General features: G+C 46.7%; 1 protein-coding gene across 1 annotated transcript in view; it reads right to left on the bottom strand.

Annotated features, from left to right (window-relative positions):
- Positions 1-20,832, bottom strand: part of tlx2 (T cell leukemia homeobox 2) — a 61,024-nt gene extending 40,192 nt beyond the window's left edge. Inside the window, exon 1 of the mRNA XM_072577601.1 lies at positions 19,578-20,832. Coding sequence (XP_072433702.1) covers positions 19,578-20,031 — 454 coding nt within the window. The 5' untranslated portion in view covers positions 20,032-20,832. The remainder of the gene's footprint in view (positions 1-19,577) is intronic.
- Positions 20,833-21,050: the final 218 nt, after the last annotated feature.

Here is a 21,050-nt window from a genome sequence, read left to right as displayed (position 1 = left end):
CTTTGGCTTCATGTCAAACAGACAAAAGAGGTGTTTGCACACCTTCCAATCTGTTGACACTGGTAACTTGGAAAGTGGGCAAAGTAAAGAAACTGTACATTTAAATTTACAATTTGCTGTCCAGGTGAGGACCCAGAGACTGAGAAAACTGAAAACAGGAGAGAAAAAATAAGCAGGTTTAATGTGGAAGGGTTACATAGACTGACAGTAAGTTTAGGTTGACAAAGCCTATTAGAAAAGTGAGGACTGCAGATGCTGGAAACCAGAGTTTAGATCAGAGTGGTGCTGGAAAAGCACAGCAGGTCAGGCAGCATTAGAGGAGCAGGACTTCTCAGATGCTGCCTGACCTGCTGTGCTTTTCCAGCACCACTCTGATCTAAACAAAGCCTATTAGAGAGCGAGCCAGCAAAACGCTGAATCTGCGTAGAAGAACCTGATGCTTGGGAGATGCCATTAATCCCCTTTCAGGAAGGAACCTGCTGTCCTTACCTAGTCTGGCCTACATGTGACTCTAGATCCACAGCAATGTGGTTGACTCCTCTGGGCAATTAGGGATGGGCAATAAATGCTGACTCAGCTCACGACACTCACATCCCGTGGACGACTAAAAAGAAAATTCAACCATCACTCCTTTGTTCCCTGACACGCATCGTCTCCCAGCCTGGTAACACATCAAATTTAAAATTCTCAGGTCAGAATCCCATTGTGGCCTCACTCCAATCTTTCTCTGCAATCCTCTCCAGTTCTTACAACTCTCCCAAATCTCTGCAGTGATGTATACCCTCCCCCCAGTTCCCAGATGTGGGCCTTCAGTCAATCAGACACTAAGATTTGGACAAGCCCCTTAAATTTCTATAGTTTTCTACATACAGACTTTTAACAAGCTTCAAATCATCACTCCTGATCTAAATGTGCAGACAGAAAGCTTCGACAAAATATATATCTTCTCAGCAATATTCAGATTCATTTCATTTTCTTTAGCTCATTGTCAGTTCGGAGTACCATGGCATCTCTGTCTGTGTTAAATGTAATCTATCGATGTGAATTGTCATTGTTACCTGGAGTTATGCAATGGAAATAACAATTTGTTTTTACGCAACACCTTTAACCTGAGGAAGTTACAGAATTACTATGCCACAGAAGGAGGCCATTCAGCACGTTGTGCCTGCCACAGTTCTATTTTCTAGTACAAACCTTCTGTCCTTATCCCTGCACCATTTCTATTCCAATAATTATCCAATGTTCTTGTGAATGCCTCAGTTGAAACTACCAAAACTAGCAGGCATAGGTTTAGGGTAAGAGGGGAAAAATTTAAAAGGGACCTAAGGAGCAATGTTTTCACACAGAGGGTGGTGTGTGAATGGAGTGAGCTGCAAGAGGAACTGGTGGAGGCTGGTACAATTACAACATTTAAAAGACATCTGGATGGGTATGCAGGTGGAAATAGGTGGCCAGATAGATATTTGAAAACTCATTTCAGGATCATAAGTCATACTGAGAATATGAATGGTCTGGTTAAGGTTTGGAGAGGGGGCAGCATTTGTGGTGGGGATCAAATACATCAGAGTCTCTCATTTCACTATTGAGTTAGAAAGGTTGAAGCACTTTTGTGGGAGCTCAGTTCACACAGTTGGCTGGGTGGCCTAATGTAATTGAATACGACACCAACAAAATGGTTCAGTCTCTGTTCTGGCTGTTGTCATGGAGCTCTGCCTCCTCATCTCACCTCATACTGGTCTGAGTGTGTCTCTCAATCCCTATAAACACTTGGAGAGATATCAGTGATCCTTGTAGGAGCAAATTAGTGCAGATGCTGGAATCTGTACTGAAAACAACAAATACTGGAGATCACAGTGATAAAGAGTCATCCAGATTCTCTGAAGAAAAGTCATCTAGACCAAAGATGAAGTTACTCTCTCTCCATGGATGCTGCTTGACCCACTGTGATGTCTGGGCGCCTCCTAGCAGAGCGCTTTAGGGAACATCTCCGGGACACCCGCACCAATCAACCACACCGCCCCGTGGCCCAACATTTCAACTCCCCCTCCCAGTCTGCCGAGGACATGGAGGTCCTGGGCCTCCTTCACCGCCGCTCCCTCACCACCAGATGCCTGGAGGAAGAACGCCTCATCTTCCGCCTCGGAACACTTCAACCCCAGGGCATCAATGTGGACTTCAACAGCTTCCTCATTTCCTCTTCCTCCACCTCACCCTAGTTCTAAACTTCCAGCTCAGTAACTGTCCCCTTGACTTGTCCGGACTTGTCTTACCTGCCTATCTTCTTTTCCACCATCCACTCCACCCTCTCCTCCTTGACCTATCACCTATCCAAAGATGTGCAGGTTAGGTGAATTGGCCATGCTAAATTGCCCGTAGTGTTAGGTAAAGTGTAGATGTAGATGTAGGGCTATGGGTGGGTACGCTTCGGCGGGGCGGTGTGGACTTGTTGGGCTGAAGGGCCTGTTTCCACACTGTAAGTAATCTAAAAAAAACCTTCATCCCCTCCCCCACTCACCCATTGTACTCTATGCTACTCTCTCCCCACCCCCATCCTCCTCTAGCTTATGTCTCCACGCTTCAGGCTCAATGCCTTTATTCCTGATGAAGGGCTTTTGCCCGAAACGTCGATTTCGAAGCTACTTGGATGCTGCCTGAACTGCTGTGCTCTTCCAGCACCACTAATCCAGAATCTGGTTTCCAGCATCTGCAGTCATTGTTTTTACCGAGGTGATTTTAACCCTACTGCGAATCCTCTTACAAGGATACCTGCCTTGAAGAAGTTTTCCTCCTCTCTCTACAAGAATCTCAGGGAGTCCCTCTCCCACTACAACTCCCAGGACATTTCCTCTGCCCTGAAGCTCTTCAACCATGTCGTGAAACAAACTCGGTACCACAGCCACATTTGCTTACTCAGTGCCTGCCTCCGTAACCAACTCATCCCACACGCACTCCGGACCACCTTTAAACCAGCAGAGTTCGGACCCGAACAGGACAAACAGTACAGACTACAGATTCAAAAACACCAGCAACAGTTCACCCTCAAGATCCTCCGCTCCACGCTTGCAGCAATGCGCCGGTACCTAACCTCTCTCCAGTCAGCCCTGCCTCAGCTGAGGGCCACACTCTCTCAGAATTGCAAAGGACCCACTCTGTACTACATCCTCAGGAGAATTCATACTCTCAAGAAACAGTATTTCAATTCCAGCTCAAACATCAAAAACTGTAAGTACAACAAACTTTTATCCACCCACCTCCATAACCAGCGCTCCTCAAACATTCCAGAACATTCCCCTGGCCTCGGAACCTATTCCACCATTAGCCATGCGGCTGATACAGCTACCACCCCAAAGCTGATTGATGATGTCACTTCCGCCCCCATCATGGCCACTCCCACAACCACTTCCACCCCTCACAATTCCTCATGCATCACACGTGACATCACTTCTGCCCTTCACATCATCGCTGATGCCACATGCTCAGTGACTTCCGCCACCCCTACTGCCGTGTTCACCACCACTTCCGCCCCCACCAGCGCCATTCACCTGCATTCTGCTGACATACCCCCCACAGACCCCACTGTCACTATCCCCACCCCCCAGAACCCCAAGGGGAACACTACCCCTGCTCATGACTCCACCCCCATTCCCCCCCACCATCACACCCGCTCCAGTTACAGGTTCCGCCCCCACTCCCAGCTCCACACCCACACCAGATCCCAGCTCCCAGCCCTGATGAATTTTCACCATCCCCCCAGACCTCCCCCTCACTGAGGACGAACGATCAGTCCTCAGCAAAGGACTCACCTTCATCCCCCTCCGTCCATGCATCAATGAATTTAATACACGACGTGATGTCGAACAATTCTTCCGTCGCCTCCGCCTCCGAGCTTACTTTCACAATCAGGACTCCCGCCCACCTTCCGAGGACCCCTTCGCCCACCTCCAACACACTGCATCCACCTGGACACCCCGCGCTGGCCTATTACCTGCCCTCGACCTCTTCATTTCCAACTGCCGCCGGGACATTAACCGCCTCAACCTGTCTACCTCCCTCCCCCACTCCAACCTCTCACCCTCACAACGTGCAGCCCTCCAATCTCTCTGCTCCAATCCCAACCTCACCATCAAGCCAGTGGATAAAGGGGGCGCAGTGGTAGTCTGGCACACTGATGTCTACACCACTGAAGTCAAACATCAACTCGAGGACACCTCTTCCTACTGCCCCCTCGACCATGACTCCACCCCCCATCACCAAACCATCATTTCCCAGACCATACAGAACCTCATCACCTCAGGAGATCTCCCACCCACAGCTTCCAACCTCATAGTCCGGGAACCCCACACTGCCTGGTTCTACCTCCTTCCCAAGATCCACAAGCCTGACCACCCTGGCCGACCCATTGTCTCAGCATGCTCCTGCCCCACTGAACTCATCTCTACCTACCTCGACACTGTCCTATCCCCCCTAGTCCAGGAACTCCCCACATACGTTTGAGACACCACCCACGCCCTCCACCTCCTCCAAGACTTCCGTTTCCCTTGCCCCCAATGCCTCACCTTCACCGTGGATATCCAATCCCTCTACACCTCCATCTGCCATGACCACGGCCTCCAAGCCCTCTGTTTTTTCCTCTCCAGACGTCCCCAACAGTACCCTTCCACCGACACTCTGATTCGTTTGGCCGAACTGGTCCTCACCCTTAACAATTTCTCCTTTGAATCCTCCCACTTCCTCCAGACCAAAGGGGTAGCCATGGGCACACGTATGGGCCCCAGCTGTGCCTGTCTTTTTGTTGGCTACGTAGAGCAGTTGATCTTCCGTAATTACACCGGCACCACTCCCCACCTCTTCCTCCGCTACATTGATGACTGCATTGGCGCCACCTCATGCTCCCACGAGGAAGTTGAGCAATTCATCAACTTCACCAACACATTCCACCCTGACCTTAAATTTACCTGGACCATCTCTGACACCTCCCTCCCCTTCCTGGACCTCTCCATCTCCATTAATGACGACCGACTTGACACTGACATTTTTTACAAACCCACCAACTCCCACAGCTACCTGGATTACACCTCTTCCCACCCTACCTCTTGCAAAAATGCCATCCTTTATTCCCAATTCCTCCGCTTCCGCTGGATCTGCTCCCAGGAGGACCAGTTCCACCACAGAACACACCAGATGGCCTCCTTCTTTAGAGACTGCAATTTCCCTTCCCACGTGGTTAAAGATGCTCTCCAACGCATCTCGTCTACATCCCGCACCTCCGCCCTCAGACCCCACCCCTCCAACCGTAACAAGGACAGAACACTCCTGGTGCTCACCTTCCACCCTACCAACCTTCGCATAAACCAAACCATCCGCCGACATTTCCGCCACCTCCAAACACACTCCACTACCAGGGATATATATTCCCTCCCCACCCCTTTCCACCTTCCGCAAAGACCGTTCCCTTCGCGACTACCTGGTCAGGTCCACGCCCCCAGACAACCCACCCTCCAGTCCTGGAACTTTCCCCTGCCACCGCAGGAACTGTAAAACCTGCGCCAACACCTTCTCCCTCACCTCTATCTAAGGCCCTAAAGGAGCCTTCCATATCCATCAAAGTTTTACTTGCACATCCACTAATATCATTTATTGTATCCGTTGCTCCCGATGCGGTCTCCTCTACATTGGGGAGACTGGGCGCCTCCTAGCAGAGCGCTTTAGGGAACATCTCCAGGACACCCGCACCAATCAACCACACCGCCCTGTGACCCAACATTTCAATTCCCCCTCCCACTCTGCCGAGGACATGGAGGTCCTGGGCCTCCTTCACCACCGCTCCCTCACCACCAGACGCCTGGAGGAAGAACGCCTCATCTTCTGCCTCGGAACAGGGCAACAATGTGGACTTCAACAGTTTCCTCATTTCCCCTTCCCCCACCTCACCCTAGTTCTAAACTTCCAGCTCAGTAACTGTCCCCTTGACTTGTCCGGAATTGTCCTACCTGCCTATCTCCTTTTCCACCTATCCACTCCACCCTCTCCTCCTTGACCTATCACCTTCATCCCCTCCCCCACTCACCCATTGTACTCTATTCTACTTTCTCCCCACCCCCACCCTCCTCTAGCTTATCTCTCCACGCTTCAGGCTCACTGCCTTTATTCCAGATGAAGGGCTTTTGCCCGAAACGTCGATTTCGAAGCTACTTGGATGCTGCCTGAACTGCTGTGCTCTTCCAGCACCACTAATCCAGAATCCACTGTGATGTTCAGCAATCGTGGTTTTCAGTATCAATGATCCTTTGTGGGCTCTGGCTATTTTTAAAAAATGCAGGGGACGTGGGTCTCACTGGCTGGGCCAGCATTAATTGCCTATCCCTGGTTGCCTCTGAGAAGGTAGTGGTGAGCTGCCTTCTTGAAATGCTACAGTCCATGTACTATAGATAGACCCAAGTGCATTTGGGAGAGTTTCAGGATTTTGACCCAGCCACAGTGATGGAATGCTGATATATCTTCAAGTAGCTAAAGAGCAAAAGGATAGTTAAGGAAAAGGTGGGACCAGTCAGCGATGAAGAAGGGAACTGAAGTGAAGAAGCAAAGGAAATAGAATGAATTTTAAATGACTTTTTTCTTCTCTGCATTCAAAAAGAAAAGAAATGATGATGTTGTATTAATCTAAGAGGAGCAGAGTGAAATATTGGACAAAATATTCATAATAAGAGAGGAAATGTTAGAAGATTTGGAATGCTTGGAAGTAGATAAGTCAACACAGCCAGATGGATTGTTCCCTGAGAGTTGAACGAGGTCATGGAGGAAATAGCAGATGCTCTGAGGATTATTTTCTAATCTTCACTGAACATTGGTGACTGGAGGAATACAAGTGTGGTAAAAACAAAAACTGCAAATGCTGGAAACCAGAGTCTAGATTAGAGTGGTGCTGAAAAAGCACAGCAGGTCAGGCAGCATCCGAGGAGCAGGAAAATCGACGTTTCGGGCAAAAGCCCTTCATCAGGAAGGGCTTTTACCTGAAATATTGATTTTCCTGCTCCTCGGATGCTGCCTGACCTGCTGTGCTTTTCCAGCACCACTCTAATCTAAAATACAAATGTGGTCCCATTGTTTTAAAAGAGTACAAAGAAAATGCCAAACAATTATAGGACAGTTAGTCTTACTTTGGTGGTGGTCAAATCGGCAGAATCAATTGTGAGAGATCGAATAAATGTCACTTAGAAAGGCTTGGACTGGCCAAGGATAGTCAACATGGCTTTGTTAAGAAAAGAGGTAAAAACAATGACTGCAGATACTGGAAAGCAAATACTGGCTTGGCCTGAACTGCTGTGCTCTTCCAGCACCACTAATCCAGTATTTGTTAAGAAAAGGCCATGCCTTACAAACTTGATTGAATTCTTTGAGGAAATGACAAGGAGGATTGATAAGGGTAGTGCAGTGGATGTTGTCTACATGGATTTTAGTAAGGAATTTAACAAGGTCCCAAATGGCAGACTGGTTAAAAAGTAAAAGCTCATGGGATACAGGGTAATGTGTTGAGTTGAATCTAAAGTTGGCTTAGTGACAGGAAACAAAGGGTAAAGGTCGATGGCTGTCCTTGAGTCGGGATGCTGTTTCACACGGTGTTCTGCAGGGGTCAGTGTTGGGACCCCTTCTGTTTGTTTTATAGATTAACAATTCAGATTTGAATGTAGGGGGCACAATGAGAAATTTGCAGACAACACAAGAATTTGCCATATTGTGGATAGCATGAAAGATAGTTATAAGCTCCTAAACAATATAGATGGGTTGGTGGAGTGGGCAGAAAGGTACAGTTGATGTTCACTCTATTTATGGAGGTCAAACAGTAAAAGGGACTACACAATAATCAGGAATATACCGAAAGGGGTAGATGAAGTGAGAAATCTTGTTGTGCAAGTGTACAGACCCGTAAGGAAAGCAGTACAGGTGGATAAGGCTGTAAAGAAGGCAGATGGAATGCTCTGCTTCATTAGCAGAGATATAGAATAGTTGGGAGATAATGATGAAACTGTATAAGACACTAGTGAGGCCACAACTGGAGTATTACGTGCAGTTCTGTTCACCAAATTAGATTTAGATTTAGATGTAGTTTTTTTAATCATCACATGTACCTGGGTACAGGGATACTGGAGTGCAGAGCAAAGTCTACAAAGTCACTATTCTTCAGTAGCTTCTTAGTATATAAAAGACAGGATTAAAAATAGAAGCAGAAATAAAAGAAACAGCCAAAAGAAAAGATAATGTCCAGATTACACTCTGCCTTTGCCATGAGTTTTCATCGCCATAATAAAAAGCCACAAAGTCCATCCCTCAGTCTGTGAACACTCAGGTGCCCTGAGACCCCACACGCTGCAGTAGCCAGAACACCACTGCCTCTGCCATCAGGTACAGGATGGATATAATTGCTCTGGAGAGAGGGCACAGAAGGTTTGCTATAATGTTACCTGGACTGGAGAATTGTACCTATGTGGAGAGTTCGGAGAGGTTGTTTTCCTTGGAATAGAGAAGGCTGTGGTGGGGGAGGGGACATGATTGATGGACACAAAATTGTGATGGGCAGAGATAGAATAGACAGGACGAACCTGTTTCCCTTGGCAGGGAGTTAAAAAGCCAGAGGTCACAGATTGAGTCTAAGCAGAAGTGGCAGAGGGGACATGCGAACGTTTTCTTTTATGCAAAGGGTGGTGGGCGTCTTGAATTTGTTGCCAAATCTGATGGTGGAGACAGAAACCCTAAACTCCTTTAAAAGCTACCTGGATCTGCACTGTAAGTGCTATAAACTGGAGGGCTATGGGCTGTGTTCAGGAAAATGGAATTAGAACAGTGTCTTTGGATTGGCATGAACAAAATGGATTGAATTCCCCTCCACCCTTTCTCTGGTTTCTAAGTCAGGATGGTGAATGGTTTGGAGGGGAACTTGCAGTTGGTGGTGTTCCTATGTATCTGTTGCCCTTGTCCTTCTGGATGGAAGTGGTTGTGGCTTTGGAACATGTTGTCCCAGGTGCCTTGGTGAATACCTCCATCTTATAAATGTTATACACTGCTACTGCTGAGTTTTGGCAGTGAAGAAATTAATTATTGTGAATGCAGTACCAATCAATTGGCTGCTTTGTCCTGGATGGTATCAAGCTTCTTAAATGTTATTATATTCATCTAGGTAAATGAGGAATATTCCATCACACATCTGACTTGTGCTTTGTCAGTGGTGGACAGGCATTGGGGAGTCAGGAGGTGAGTTACTTGCTGCTGACTTCCTAGCCTCTGACCTGCCCTTTTAGCCACTGTATTTATATATGGCTAGTCCAGCCCATTGCCTCTGCAGCTCTGACATTCAGTCAGGTCATGGCTGACCTGTGACCTAATACCTGCCTTTGGCCCATATCTCTTAACACCTTAACAAAAATGAATCTGTCTCAGATTTAAAATGAATAACTGATCTAGTATCCACTGCCCTTTATGAAAGAGCTTTCCAAATATCTATCACCTGAGGTGTGGTGATGTGCTTTCATACGAATGTAAGAAATAGGAGCAGGAGAAGGTCTTCTGGCCCAGTTAATATAGCTGATCTTTTTGTGGCCTCAGCTCCACTTATCTCCCTGCTCACCATCACCCTTAATTCTTTCACTCTTCAGAAATCTATCGTTGCCTTAAAAACATTCAACGAGGTCACCTCAACTGCTTCACTGGACAGGGAATTCCACAGATTCACAACCCATCAGGTGAAGAAGTTCCTCCTCAACTCAGTCCTAAATCTGCTCCCCCCTTACTTTGGGGGTATGCCCCCTAGTTTTAGTTTCACCCACCAGTGGAATAGCCTCCCTCCTTCTATCCTATTGATTTCCTTCATAATTTTATATGTTTCTTATGACCGCCTCCCCCCCCACCCCCATGCTTCTAAATTCCAATGAATGTAGGCCCAAACTTCACAATCTCTCCTCTTAAGCCAGTCCTCTCATCTCCAGAATCAGCCCAGTGACCCTCCCCTGTACCCCCTCCAGTGCCAGTACATCCTTTCTCAAGTAAGGAGACCAAAACTGTACACAGTACTCCAGGTGTGGCCTCACCAGCACCCTATGCCGCAAAACGTCCCTACGTTTTAAACTTCGTTCCTCTAGCAATGAAGGACAACACTCCATTTGACTTTCTTAACTACCTGCTGCATCTGCAAACCAATATCTCTCCTGAATGGTCAGGCCCGAATTCTCACGCTATGCCCCCTAGTCGTGAAATCTCCAAACTGCATGCAGTTAAATCATTTCCTGCCCACTGTGCTGATCATTTGGAGCAGAAAATGTGTTGGAGGGCAGGAGAAGGAGTAAATAAATGTACAGTAAGTCAGGGAGTGATCTGCCTAATTCTGCTGTAGTTAGTGGTTTGATTGTATGTAATACTCCGGGTTGGTTCATGTATTGGGTTACCAGAAGGAGAAGCAAACATCATCTGAGTGTCAGTTCACAAAAGCGGTAGGCTTGTCTTTATTTTAAACTAATGGACTAATATGTTGTATCATTTCCCAAACGCTAAGTGTTTTCTAAGCAAAAAGCAACCGCGCCCGGTCAGGTGTTTCTAGTTTACTTAACTATGCTTTTTGTGGTGTTGGTTTTGTGGTGTTTAATATCGTTGACATGTAGAGATCGGTGACGGGATGAGGCAATTTTGTGACAGACGGCGCAAGGCAGATTTTTAAACAAACTCTCCGCCACCCTCACAGTGTCAGAGAAGGAGGTCGGTAACTGAGCTGACATGTGAGCACAGACCAGTGGTATGATCCATAGAACGTGGGAAGTTAATAGGGGAATCCGCCCTGCCTATATACAGCGCTAGACACTGCTTGGTGTAATTTACTAGGGAAGGATTTCTGGGTTTGAACCTAATATGTATAGATCCAGAAACATCTACACCCAGGCACAGACACGGACTCGCTCTTTTCAATAATGATTTCTAAGTATATGGTTGTCTACGAATCGATCGGAACTCACGTTGTGTTAAAAGTTAGTAAGGCTATATCTGAGTTTAAAAATGATGGTTATCGTGTGACTTTTTTTAATATTTAAGTTAGACATATAGGACAATCGTGTACAGTGGAGAACTTTAGAAATCAATGGGTCATATTGTATATTTGTAGCAGGTTTACCCAAGACGCAATTAATACCTGGTCCAACAGATTTATTTTAAATCATTAGCTTTCGGTGCGTTGCTCCTGTGTCCACTCCAGTCCAACTTATATCTGGAGAAACTCTGCAGGTCTGACAGCATCTGTGGAGAGAGAAAGCAAGGTTGACGTTGCTTTGTCTCTCCAGGGATTCTAACTCTGCTGAGTTTCTCTAGTATTCTCTGCTGTGGTTTGAGGTTTTCAGCACCTGCAGTTTCACTGTTTTGGCCACTAAGTAATGAAGGGTCAAAACCGAAAGCACTGCGGATGCTGTAATGTCAGAAACAAGAGCAGAAATTGCTGGAAAAGCTCAGCAGGACTGGCAGCGTCTGTGGAGAGAAATCAGAGTTTACGTTTCAGGTCGAATGACCCTTCCTCGGACAGTAATGAACATTACTTGAGCTCAACACACCTGGTGTCGAGTGGTGCAGTGGTAGTGCCCCTATCCATGAGCTAGGAGGCCCAGGCTCGAGTCCCACCTGTTCTACAAGTGTGTGATCACATCTCTGACAATGTTGATTTGCAAACATGTACTGCCAAGCTAATGGTGGTAGGTTTGGAAATGTTTGGAATGCACACACTGTATCTGGGGGTTACTTTCGACTGAGTAATAATGTGTCAGGGTAACAGTCAGAGGGCAAGGGGTAAAAATAATCTGATTGTAACCGCCTGTGGGATAAATAGGGGCTGCTGGTTCTTCCGTGTACACCTGAAAACGAGAATCTACTTCCTACGAGGATTGTACAATTCCTCTTTGCAGAGAGGCAGACTTGCATTCACGTAGCGCCTCTAGAGGACGTCCCAGTGCGCGAGGCCGCCAGGAGAGTGCTACTGATCTTTAGTCACGGTTGTATTGTGGGGAAACACTGTCTAGATTAGAGTGGGTGCTGGGAAAGCACAGCAGGTCAGGCAGCATCCGAGGCGCAGGAAAATCGACGTTTCGGGCAAAAGCCCTTCATCAGGAATGAACCGGAGGAAGGGTTCCTGCTCCTCGGACGCTGCCTGACCTGCTGTGCTTTCCCAGCAGCACTCTAAGCTCGATTCTGATCTCCAGCATCTGCAGTGCTCACTTTAGCCTTGTGGGAAACACTGGCACATCTAATGCACACAATAAACTGACATAAACTGATAAAAAAAACTGACACAGATAACAATGTCCTGAATATTTGTTTTAATTCATTGCGAGATAATTATTTGCCTCCCCTCCCCCCGTTGCCCACGGAGTTCTTCAGACAGTTCCCTAAGATTTTTAACTGTACCCAGGTCAGCACGCTGTTCAGGAAACGCTTGAGGAGATGGTAGCACTGCCAGCAATGGACCAGTCCTGCACTTCAACTCCAGTACGGAACCCAGTCCCCGTTGCGGCTCTGCAAGCAAAACTTTCTGAACCCAACGCCCAACAGAAAAAAAAGAGATACCAACTGTGCCCCTGCTGTAAATGCTACACAAAAGTAGGTTTAAGGCGATAAGGGAGGGATACAAATGAATCCAGAGGGAGTTTTATTTTCGCACAAAGGGTGGTGTCTGCAATGAGCTGCCAGAGGTAGTGGTGGAAGCGAGTACAATTTGGTCATTTAAGAAACATTTAGACAGGTACATGGACGGGATAGATATGGAGGGACTAAACGCAGGCAGATGGGATCAGTTTAAATTGTGAAGACTGGGCAGCATGGGCAGGTTGGGCCGAAGGGCCTGTTTCCGTGCTGGAGGCTTCTGTGGTGTGGAGGGATATGGGCCGGTTGCTGGCAGATGGGACTAGATTGGGTTTGGATATCTGGTCGGCAGTTGGACTGAAGGTTCTGTTTATGTGCTGTCCATCTCTATGACTCTATCCACTGGTCAATCAACCAAAGCTCCAGGCTATTCAGCTGGAATCCAGTGCACGATTCTTCCCAACACCTACAACCCACTCTCTGTTTCAAGTCAATCAAGTCAAGAAGGACTGGATTGTTTGTTCTCCTGCTATATCCCTATCGTTCAGGGACTTCTGTTCTGCTTTTCCTTTCCAGTCTCCTTTTGATACTTCTTCGAAACTCTTTCGCCCATCACATCAGGCAGTCCATTCTAGCTCCTAGCCACCTGGACCCTGAACTTTCCCCTCATCTCTTCCAGCCTGTTTGAACATGGCTAGGGCTCCAAACATAAACATGTGGTATTCAGTACAGTCTCCCCCTAATCCTAACCTGAATAATGAGTTGGCCTCATTTTCCTGCTTCACTCGATTGTTTGGGCCCTAAACCGTGGCATTGATGCTTGAAAAGTGTTAGATGTAGCAACGCTTTTAGGATAAAAGTAATAACGGCATTGTGGTCCTAACAAACCATTGGATGCTCTCTCATGAGAGAGTGACTGACTACTGGTGGTGCTTCAACCTGAGGGTCACCACAGCTCAGGCAAGGTTAAGACCCCTTCATGGTAACCTTGGCAACTGTAGGACTTGAACCTGTGGCATCGCCCATCAGGCGTCCAGCCGAAAATGATCGAAGCGACCCTCATTTATTAGGTATGAGAGATAAAGTGTGTGTGGGTGGGGGAATGGGGACCCAGTGATCCTGGCGGGAAATCGATTAATTGAAGGCTCATTGCTGGCCATTAAATCATCATCGATTGTAAAACAAACTTGTATATTTTACTCACATCCTTGAGGTCAGGAAATTTGCCCTCCTTGCTGGGTATGGCCTACCTGGCTAAAGGAAGGATGTTGTTGAAATGGAAAGGGTGCATAAATGATTTACAAGGTTGTTGCCATGGTTTGAGTGATGGGCAGAGGCTGAACAGGCTGGGGCTGTTTTCCCTGGAGCGTCAGAGACTGAAATGACCTTATAGAGGTTTATAAAATCATGAGGGGCATGGATAGGATAAACAGACAAGGTATTTTTTTTCCCAGCGTAGGGGAGTTCAAAACTAGAAGGCATACGTTTATGGTAAGAGAGGAAAGATTTAAAAGGGAGTAAGGACAACTTTTTTCACACAGAGGGTGGTACGTGTATGGAATGAGCTGCCAGAGGAAGTGGTGGAGGCTGGTACAATCACAACATGTAAAAGGCATCTGAATGGGTATATGAATAGGAAGGGTTTAGAGGGATATGGGCTAAATGCTGGCAAATGGGACTAGGTTAGGTTAGGCTATCTGGTCAGGTAGTGGTGGAAGTGGGTACAATTTTGTCATTTAAGAAACATTTAGACGGGTACATGGATGGGATAGGTATGGAGGGTTATGGACTAAACGCAGGCAGATGGGATTAGTTTAAATTGTGAAAACTGGGCAGCATGGACAGGTTGGGCCGAAAGGTCTGTTTCCGTGCTGCATCCCTCTTATGACTTTACGTGTGACCCACAGCAATGCAGTTAACTCTAGCTTATCTCTCCACGCTTCAGGCTCACTGCCTTTATTCCTGATGAAGGGCTTTTGCCCGAAACGTCGATTTCGAAGCTACTTGGATGCTGCCTGAACTGCTGTTCAGAATCTGGTTTCCAGCATCTGCAGTCATTGTTTTTACCTCTGTACTAACCTAGCCAATTATTCCCTTCAAAGGCAATTATGGACGAGCAAAAATGCTGGCCTTGACAGTGACCTCGACTTCCCTTGAAAGAATGAAACGAAACTTGGAAAAGAAAAAAAAAGCTGCTGCTTTCACAAGTGAAATTCAATAAGATTCTCGCGCGAGGTGGAGGAGAGCTGACTTCTATCCGGCTGGGAGAGTGGGCAGTGAGAAAAGCAGGTGAAACATAGAGGCAGGTGCTCGACATGGGGAACAGGCTGGATAGTGTGCAAAAGCGGGGACTAGTTATAAATGTCCCTTGAGGACACGGGCTTAAAATAATTAGGCAAATAAAGAGGAGCGATCAGGAGAATTTACTTTCTGCGATGAATTTATGATCTGGAATGAATTGTCTGAGGAAGCAGATTCAATAGACGCTTTCATCGAGAGTTGGGCCATTGCCTCAACAGAAATAAAAAGGCAGTGCTGGGGGGTGGGGAGAAGGGATATTAATTAAATATCTCCTCCCGGCAGAAACACTCTGAGGGGCTCGTAAGGTGCAGTGGTAGTGTCCCTTCCTCTGAGTCAGGTGACCTGGCCTCAAGGCCTGCCTGCTCTCCAGGTGTGTGGTAATATCTTTGACCAAGTTGTTTATATTTTGTTTTTTTGTAAATCTGAACGGCCTCTGAAGCTTGCAAAATTGTAAATAAAGGTCATGTTTCCAACAAGATCAAAAGTCACACGGCGCCAGGTTTTAGTCCAACAGATTTGTTTGAAATCACATGCTCCGAAAGCTTGTGATTTCAAACAAACCTGTTGGACTATAACCCGGTGTCGTGGGACTTCTGACCTTGTCCACCCCAGTCCAACACCAGCACCTCCATGTCCAGTTTCCCACGGGCCTAGTTCCTAACTCGCGGAGAAAGGGCTCCGAAATTTCCTTCAGAAATGATCCGTCGTCGACAGATTCATTCCCACTCTGCGAGTGGGGGAATCGATATTTTAACAATAACCAGGTTACCGGCCGTCTCTTCCGGACGCCCAACCCTGCTTTGTCCAGCCCAGTAAAACTAAAACAAACGGCAAGAGTCCCAGACTTGACTGAACGATGTGTGAGAGACAGGGTTAGAAAGTGTCCCGAATTCGAAACGGTGATCCCGAGAAAAAACCGGGCCGGAAACATCCTTTAGAAAAGTTAAAGGCAGGGATAGTTACAATAACAAGATTTATTTCCACTAATTGCAATTAACTCCCTTCATTACAACTAATCTTTATTTCCGTTGCTTCCTTCGATCCAAACTACATTCTCCCTGATTACTTCATCAAGTTGTTCATTGTCCTTTCCATTTCGGTTTTGTACATTTCGTTTCCATCTAATTTTCCCTTCTCGATTCCCCACCAACATTGCCGTCTCTCTCTCTCTCTCTCTCACTGTCGCTGTGCTATAATTTCCCCTGTCGACATAAGCGACTAGAGGGGTGATAGAGCGGGGACGGTTCGGGCTGAGGGGGTTAGAGGAGACCCCCCAGATCCTTATGCTCCTCCGCAAACGTTTTTGCATTTCTTGCCACCGGGAGGAAAGGCGGACCGCCCATCCAGAATGACCCCACAAGACCAGCGGATGGATAATGACTGTTCTGGGAGGGCGAGACATAGACCGGGAGGAAGGACCACTGCCCTTGATAGTTCTGCAATAAAGTCCTGGCATCTTCCCCCCCACTTTCCACCTCAAGCGGCAGCTGGACATTGAGTTCAAATCTTCGCGACTTCCTATTTCCAGGATAAATCAAACAGCTCCCTCTGAGATGCAGAAGCTTTTAAATCTGGAGACTCTTGGGGGGGGGGGGGGGGGGAACAATTGAAGCAAAGCCCCCCGTGATTTCCTTGTAGCCAGGGCGTATTTTTAAAATTCACGCACAAGATGCTGGGGTCTCTGTCGAGTCCAGTGTTCATTGCCCAGAAGCCAGTGAAGAGTCACCGCGAGAGTTACATGTAGGCCACACAAGAATGGCATAGATTCATGGACGCTATACGAACCCACGGTTTTTAATATTTTCTGGGGTGGGGTGGGGGGGGGGGGGTCATTCAAATTCCGCCGTCTGCGGTGGTAGGAGTACGAACCCGGGTCCCTCTAACACTGCCTGTGTCTCTGGATTAACAGCTCACCCACAGTGCCAGTAGGCCATCACCTCCAGTACTGCCAAGGATCAAGAGGGCAGCTCACCACCTCCTCACTCGGACCACTCGGGATAAATACTGGCCGGCCAGCGACACCCACATCTCCAGAACCATCCATCAAAACAACAACCAAAATTACTCTGAGCTGCTTTTCTGAAGCTAGGGGCTCGACATATTTCCAAGATTAAAAAAAATGTCCCGCTTGCATTCTGGAGATTTCCAATGTCACCAATTTTGATTAAAACCGTCGCTTACTAAAGAAATTCACTGGAGTACCGTTCACCGGAATCATTCTGAATGTATTTTGTTATCCTGACAGCATGGACACAGGCGCGTGTCCAAAGGCTCCAGATAGTAACAACGCGCGAATGGATATAGTATTGGAAAGGGCAGGTTATTATACTGATGTTGTCTCAGTGCTGGAAAGTTTGTGGATTTGCAAAATGACTTGGAATTGGAATCCCTGGAGCCGGCGCTGCAGCCCACGGGAGGAGAGACAGAACTCCATTTGGGGAAAAACACAGAAGTGGGGGTGTTATGGAAGTCCGCTACAGTCGACCTTCTCATCAACACATCTAAAATGCCCCTTCAATAACCGCCAGGAATGATGACCGATTACCCCGGGCATTTGAAACAAACACAGAGAACGCTGGACAAACTCAGCATCTGCAAAGAGAGAGAGAGAGAGCAACTCAGTTAACTTCAGACTGTCCACAGATACTGCCAGACCTGCTGAGTTCCTCCAGCAATTTCTGTTTATGTTTCAGCTTCCCAGCATCCGCAGATCGTTGTGCTATCCCGGATTCGTTTCTTTTTTTTTGCAACAAGCCGCTGGGATTTCCCGGTCGGCGGAGAAATTCAACGCTCAGTCGTCAATTTCAACTCCGCGCTTTCATTTTGAAACAATGAGCGGATGACAGATCCACTTAGCCCCCTCCCCCCCCCAAAAAAAACAGCATTTTTTTTTAAAAAGAGAGGCTACTTCTAATTTAAAATGAGACGAGAACAAAAAAAAGAACAGAATTTGTTGGAGGAACTGACGAAGGGTTTGAAAGATTCAACTCTCCACAGATACTGCCAGATCTGCTGAGTTCCTTCAACAATTTCTGTTCATGTTTCAGGTTTCCAGCGTCCACGGTGTTACCTTAAAGTGGCTCGTATTTTCAAATGATCGAGATTAGAATAGGTAGGGTCTAGATTAGAGTGGTGCTGGAAAAGCACAGCAGTTCAGGCAGCATCCGAGGAGCAGTAATTAGAATAGGTAGGGTCTAGACAACAACAGCTTCCCACCTGAGGCCATTTATTTGTATGTGTGTGTGTGTATGTGTATTTGGAAACAAGTTGTTCATATTCAAAGTATAAATTTCACGAAATTGTAGGTTCAAATAATATTGAAGAAATTGATGCCCAGTTCCCTGAACGACAAGTTTTGCATTCAAACATTTCAAAAGGGCTCAACGTATTTCCTACTTATTATTGGAGCGAATATCTGTTAATTGGATTATTTTTTTGACTGAAAGCAACAATAGACTGAATACGAGTTATGCTATTTGAGGGAGAAATCTTTGAAGGTTCAGCATTTGCACAGAGGAGGGTAGCCAGCAACTCGACAGAAGCACCGAGAGACTGAGAGAAAACTGGCGGATGTGTAACAGTCCGACAGGAACCAATAAAACTGACAACGTTCAATGAACGGGGGTCAGAGGCACGATAACTGAGGCTGCTCACATCACGGTCAGCAGCCTCGACACCACATCATAAACGGGGCCTTCCACAGAGACAAATGGAGCCTTGGTTCGAAGCAAAATCACGTTTTGATATCCCGTAAGACACTGTGATCTATTAGACAAGTAAGGCAGCTGGAAAGGTTTAATAAGTGCTGTTCAAGTCACAGTCTGACTCCTGGGGAAACCCGATTGATAAATTCACAGCCAGCGTTTTAAAAGATGCATGCACTTTGGAGACAGATACTGTTAAATATAGGATTAACGATCGACCAAGCACATTCCTAAATGCTAGAACATACATATATTATCGCCATAATTCTGACTTTGGGATGTAAGTGTGTATTTCAATGGAGAGAGTTAAAAACTGAATAGGGCCCAACTCAATATTGAAACACATTATCCGAAACATCCCTGATAATTCCTCAGGAATAAAATAATACCAGCGGCCCCGCTCCAGTATGGGATGGACAATGTGCCCTTGTTTTGATCAAAATGTTGTTTATTTTCATTAAATTTCAGAAGGAACGATTTTTCCATCGCATGATTAATTTCGATTGAGTTTCTTTTGCTTAAAACAACCACTTTCTGAAATTTTCATCCAGTCAACACTATTCCATTCAAGATTCAAATCTCAGGCCTTTTAAAATAATCTTTCGCTTTCCATGTAACACTTATTTTGATTTTCAGCTCCCTCTCACCTAGATCTCCATCTCTCTGTCTCTATCCCACTTCGGATGTTTTGCTGCTTTGTTAAATATTCCTCATCATTCGGTTCCGGGGTCCCCCCCCCCCCCCCCCCCAACCCCCATCTCCTCCCCCACTGCTACATTTCATAGAGTTATTGATGAGAACAGGCCGGGAGACCACTCGGCCCGTTGTGCCTGTACCGGGAAGAACTCACCGGTTGCTCCAACTCTGCACATTTCTTGAAATAACAACGACACTTTGTTACAAAGACAAGAAACTGAAATACAGGTTATATCATTCATTCAGCCAACACCCACACGGAATGCAACACCTCACCTGTTAATCTGTCTTTGGCAAATCGCTTGCTGCTCTCCATCCAGGGGAAAGTTAAATTAGATAAGTTTGCCATGTTGCCCATGCTGGGGAGACAGGGCACAGTTGGCATCCCGGCCGACAGAGGTGGAGGAGGTATAGGTCTGTGCGCGGGCACTCGGATCACCCCGGCCCCGCTGTTCATATTAAGATTCATATTCATACTTACATTCATATTCATAGACATGTTAACATTATAGGATCCCGGCAATCCGGCCATACTGCAGGCGTTATTGTAAGCATTACTGTAGCCATCAGGCTGGGAGTTGTACACGTTGGTTGCGATCTGGTAATCCGACTCAGCAACTCGGTTCGGGTGCATGCAACTCCCTGGCTCCGAATTGTTCAGGATCTGATCAATTCCAAAGTTTATGGGCTCGTGTTGTGAGTGCGTTTGCTCAATTGCAGCATGATCCATGTTTTTTTTAAAACGCTATTTCAGTCGCAATTCTCCAATGTGTTGGTATTTGCTAATGCGCTCTCTCTCTATCTCTGTGCACTCCCCCCCCCCCAACAAATGTTTTGTATTTTTTTGCAAATGAGACAATGGCAAAATAAGCTCAAAAAGGAAAAATCCAAACGGTCCAACGCTCTGGATTATTTGTTTTCTTTCTTCCTCCCGCCTCCTCCTGATGTGGGTTAATTAATAAACAAAATAAAAATGATATGTGCATATAATAATTATTTTCATATGTATATAAAATAAACAATTAAGAGCGCATTTCCTCTCTGCCGAGTTAAATCCGACTTTCTGCAGGGAGCTGTGCCCGTGCGTCGAGAATCCTGGAGTCTTCGTCTCTCATTGGTCTCCTGCGCCTCTGATTGACAGTTCGGATACCGGCGACCTTCGTCCCGCCCTCCCGCCAATTCCCGCACGGCCATTGGCTAAAACCGCACTCTGACGGACAGATAGCTGAGCCGATCGCTTTCGGAGTCTCCCGTGGGTGACGTCAACAATCGGCGGCTCCCCATTCAAAAACCGGGAGAACACCGCCCCTTTCTGAGGCTGTCCACTTCCATTGGACGACCGCCGTTTGATTGACGTGATCCTCCCGGAGCACGCGCGCCCACCTCTTTGCCAGGAGCTGGAGGGTGGAGGAGGTCACTTAGCAAACGGGGAAAGATACAATTTGCAACAAAGACTCGAGAGAAAAAAAACAAAAACCGCCGTCCTCCCGGCCTCCTAAATATCCTTTCGGGCTGGAAGAGAAGGAAAATAAACGATTAGTGTTAACAAAATGCAGAGATGGGAAATCTCATCAGCAAATGCTCAAACAACTTCCTGAATTCGTTAGTCATGCACTTCTTCCCATCGCATCCCCCTCCTCCTACTTGCTTTAATATTTTCAGAGACAATGCACGGCCTAATGCAACGTTAGCAAATTGGGTTTAAATTATTTAGTTTCTCAGATGGAGCGAGCTGCCTCAACGCTTCAC

The sequence above is a fragment of the Chiloscyllium punctatum genome, chromosome 1 (genome assembly GCF_047496795.1).
Source record: "Chiloscyllium punctatum isolate Juve2018m chromosome 1, sChiPun1.3, whole genome shotgun sequence".
Taxonomy (NCBI): Eukaryota; Metazoa; Chordata; class Chondrichthyes; order Orectolobiformes; family Hemiscylliidae; genus Chiloscyllium; species Chiloscyllium punctatum.
This window is presented reverse-complemented; position numbering and strand designations above follow the sequence as displayed.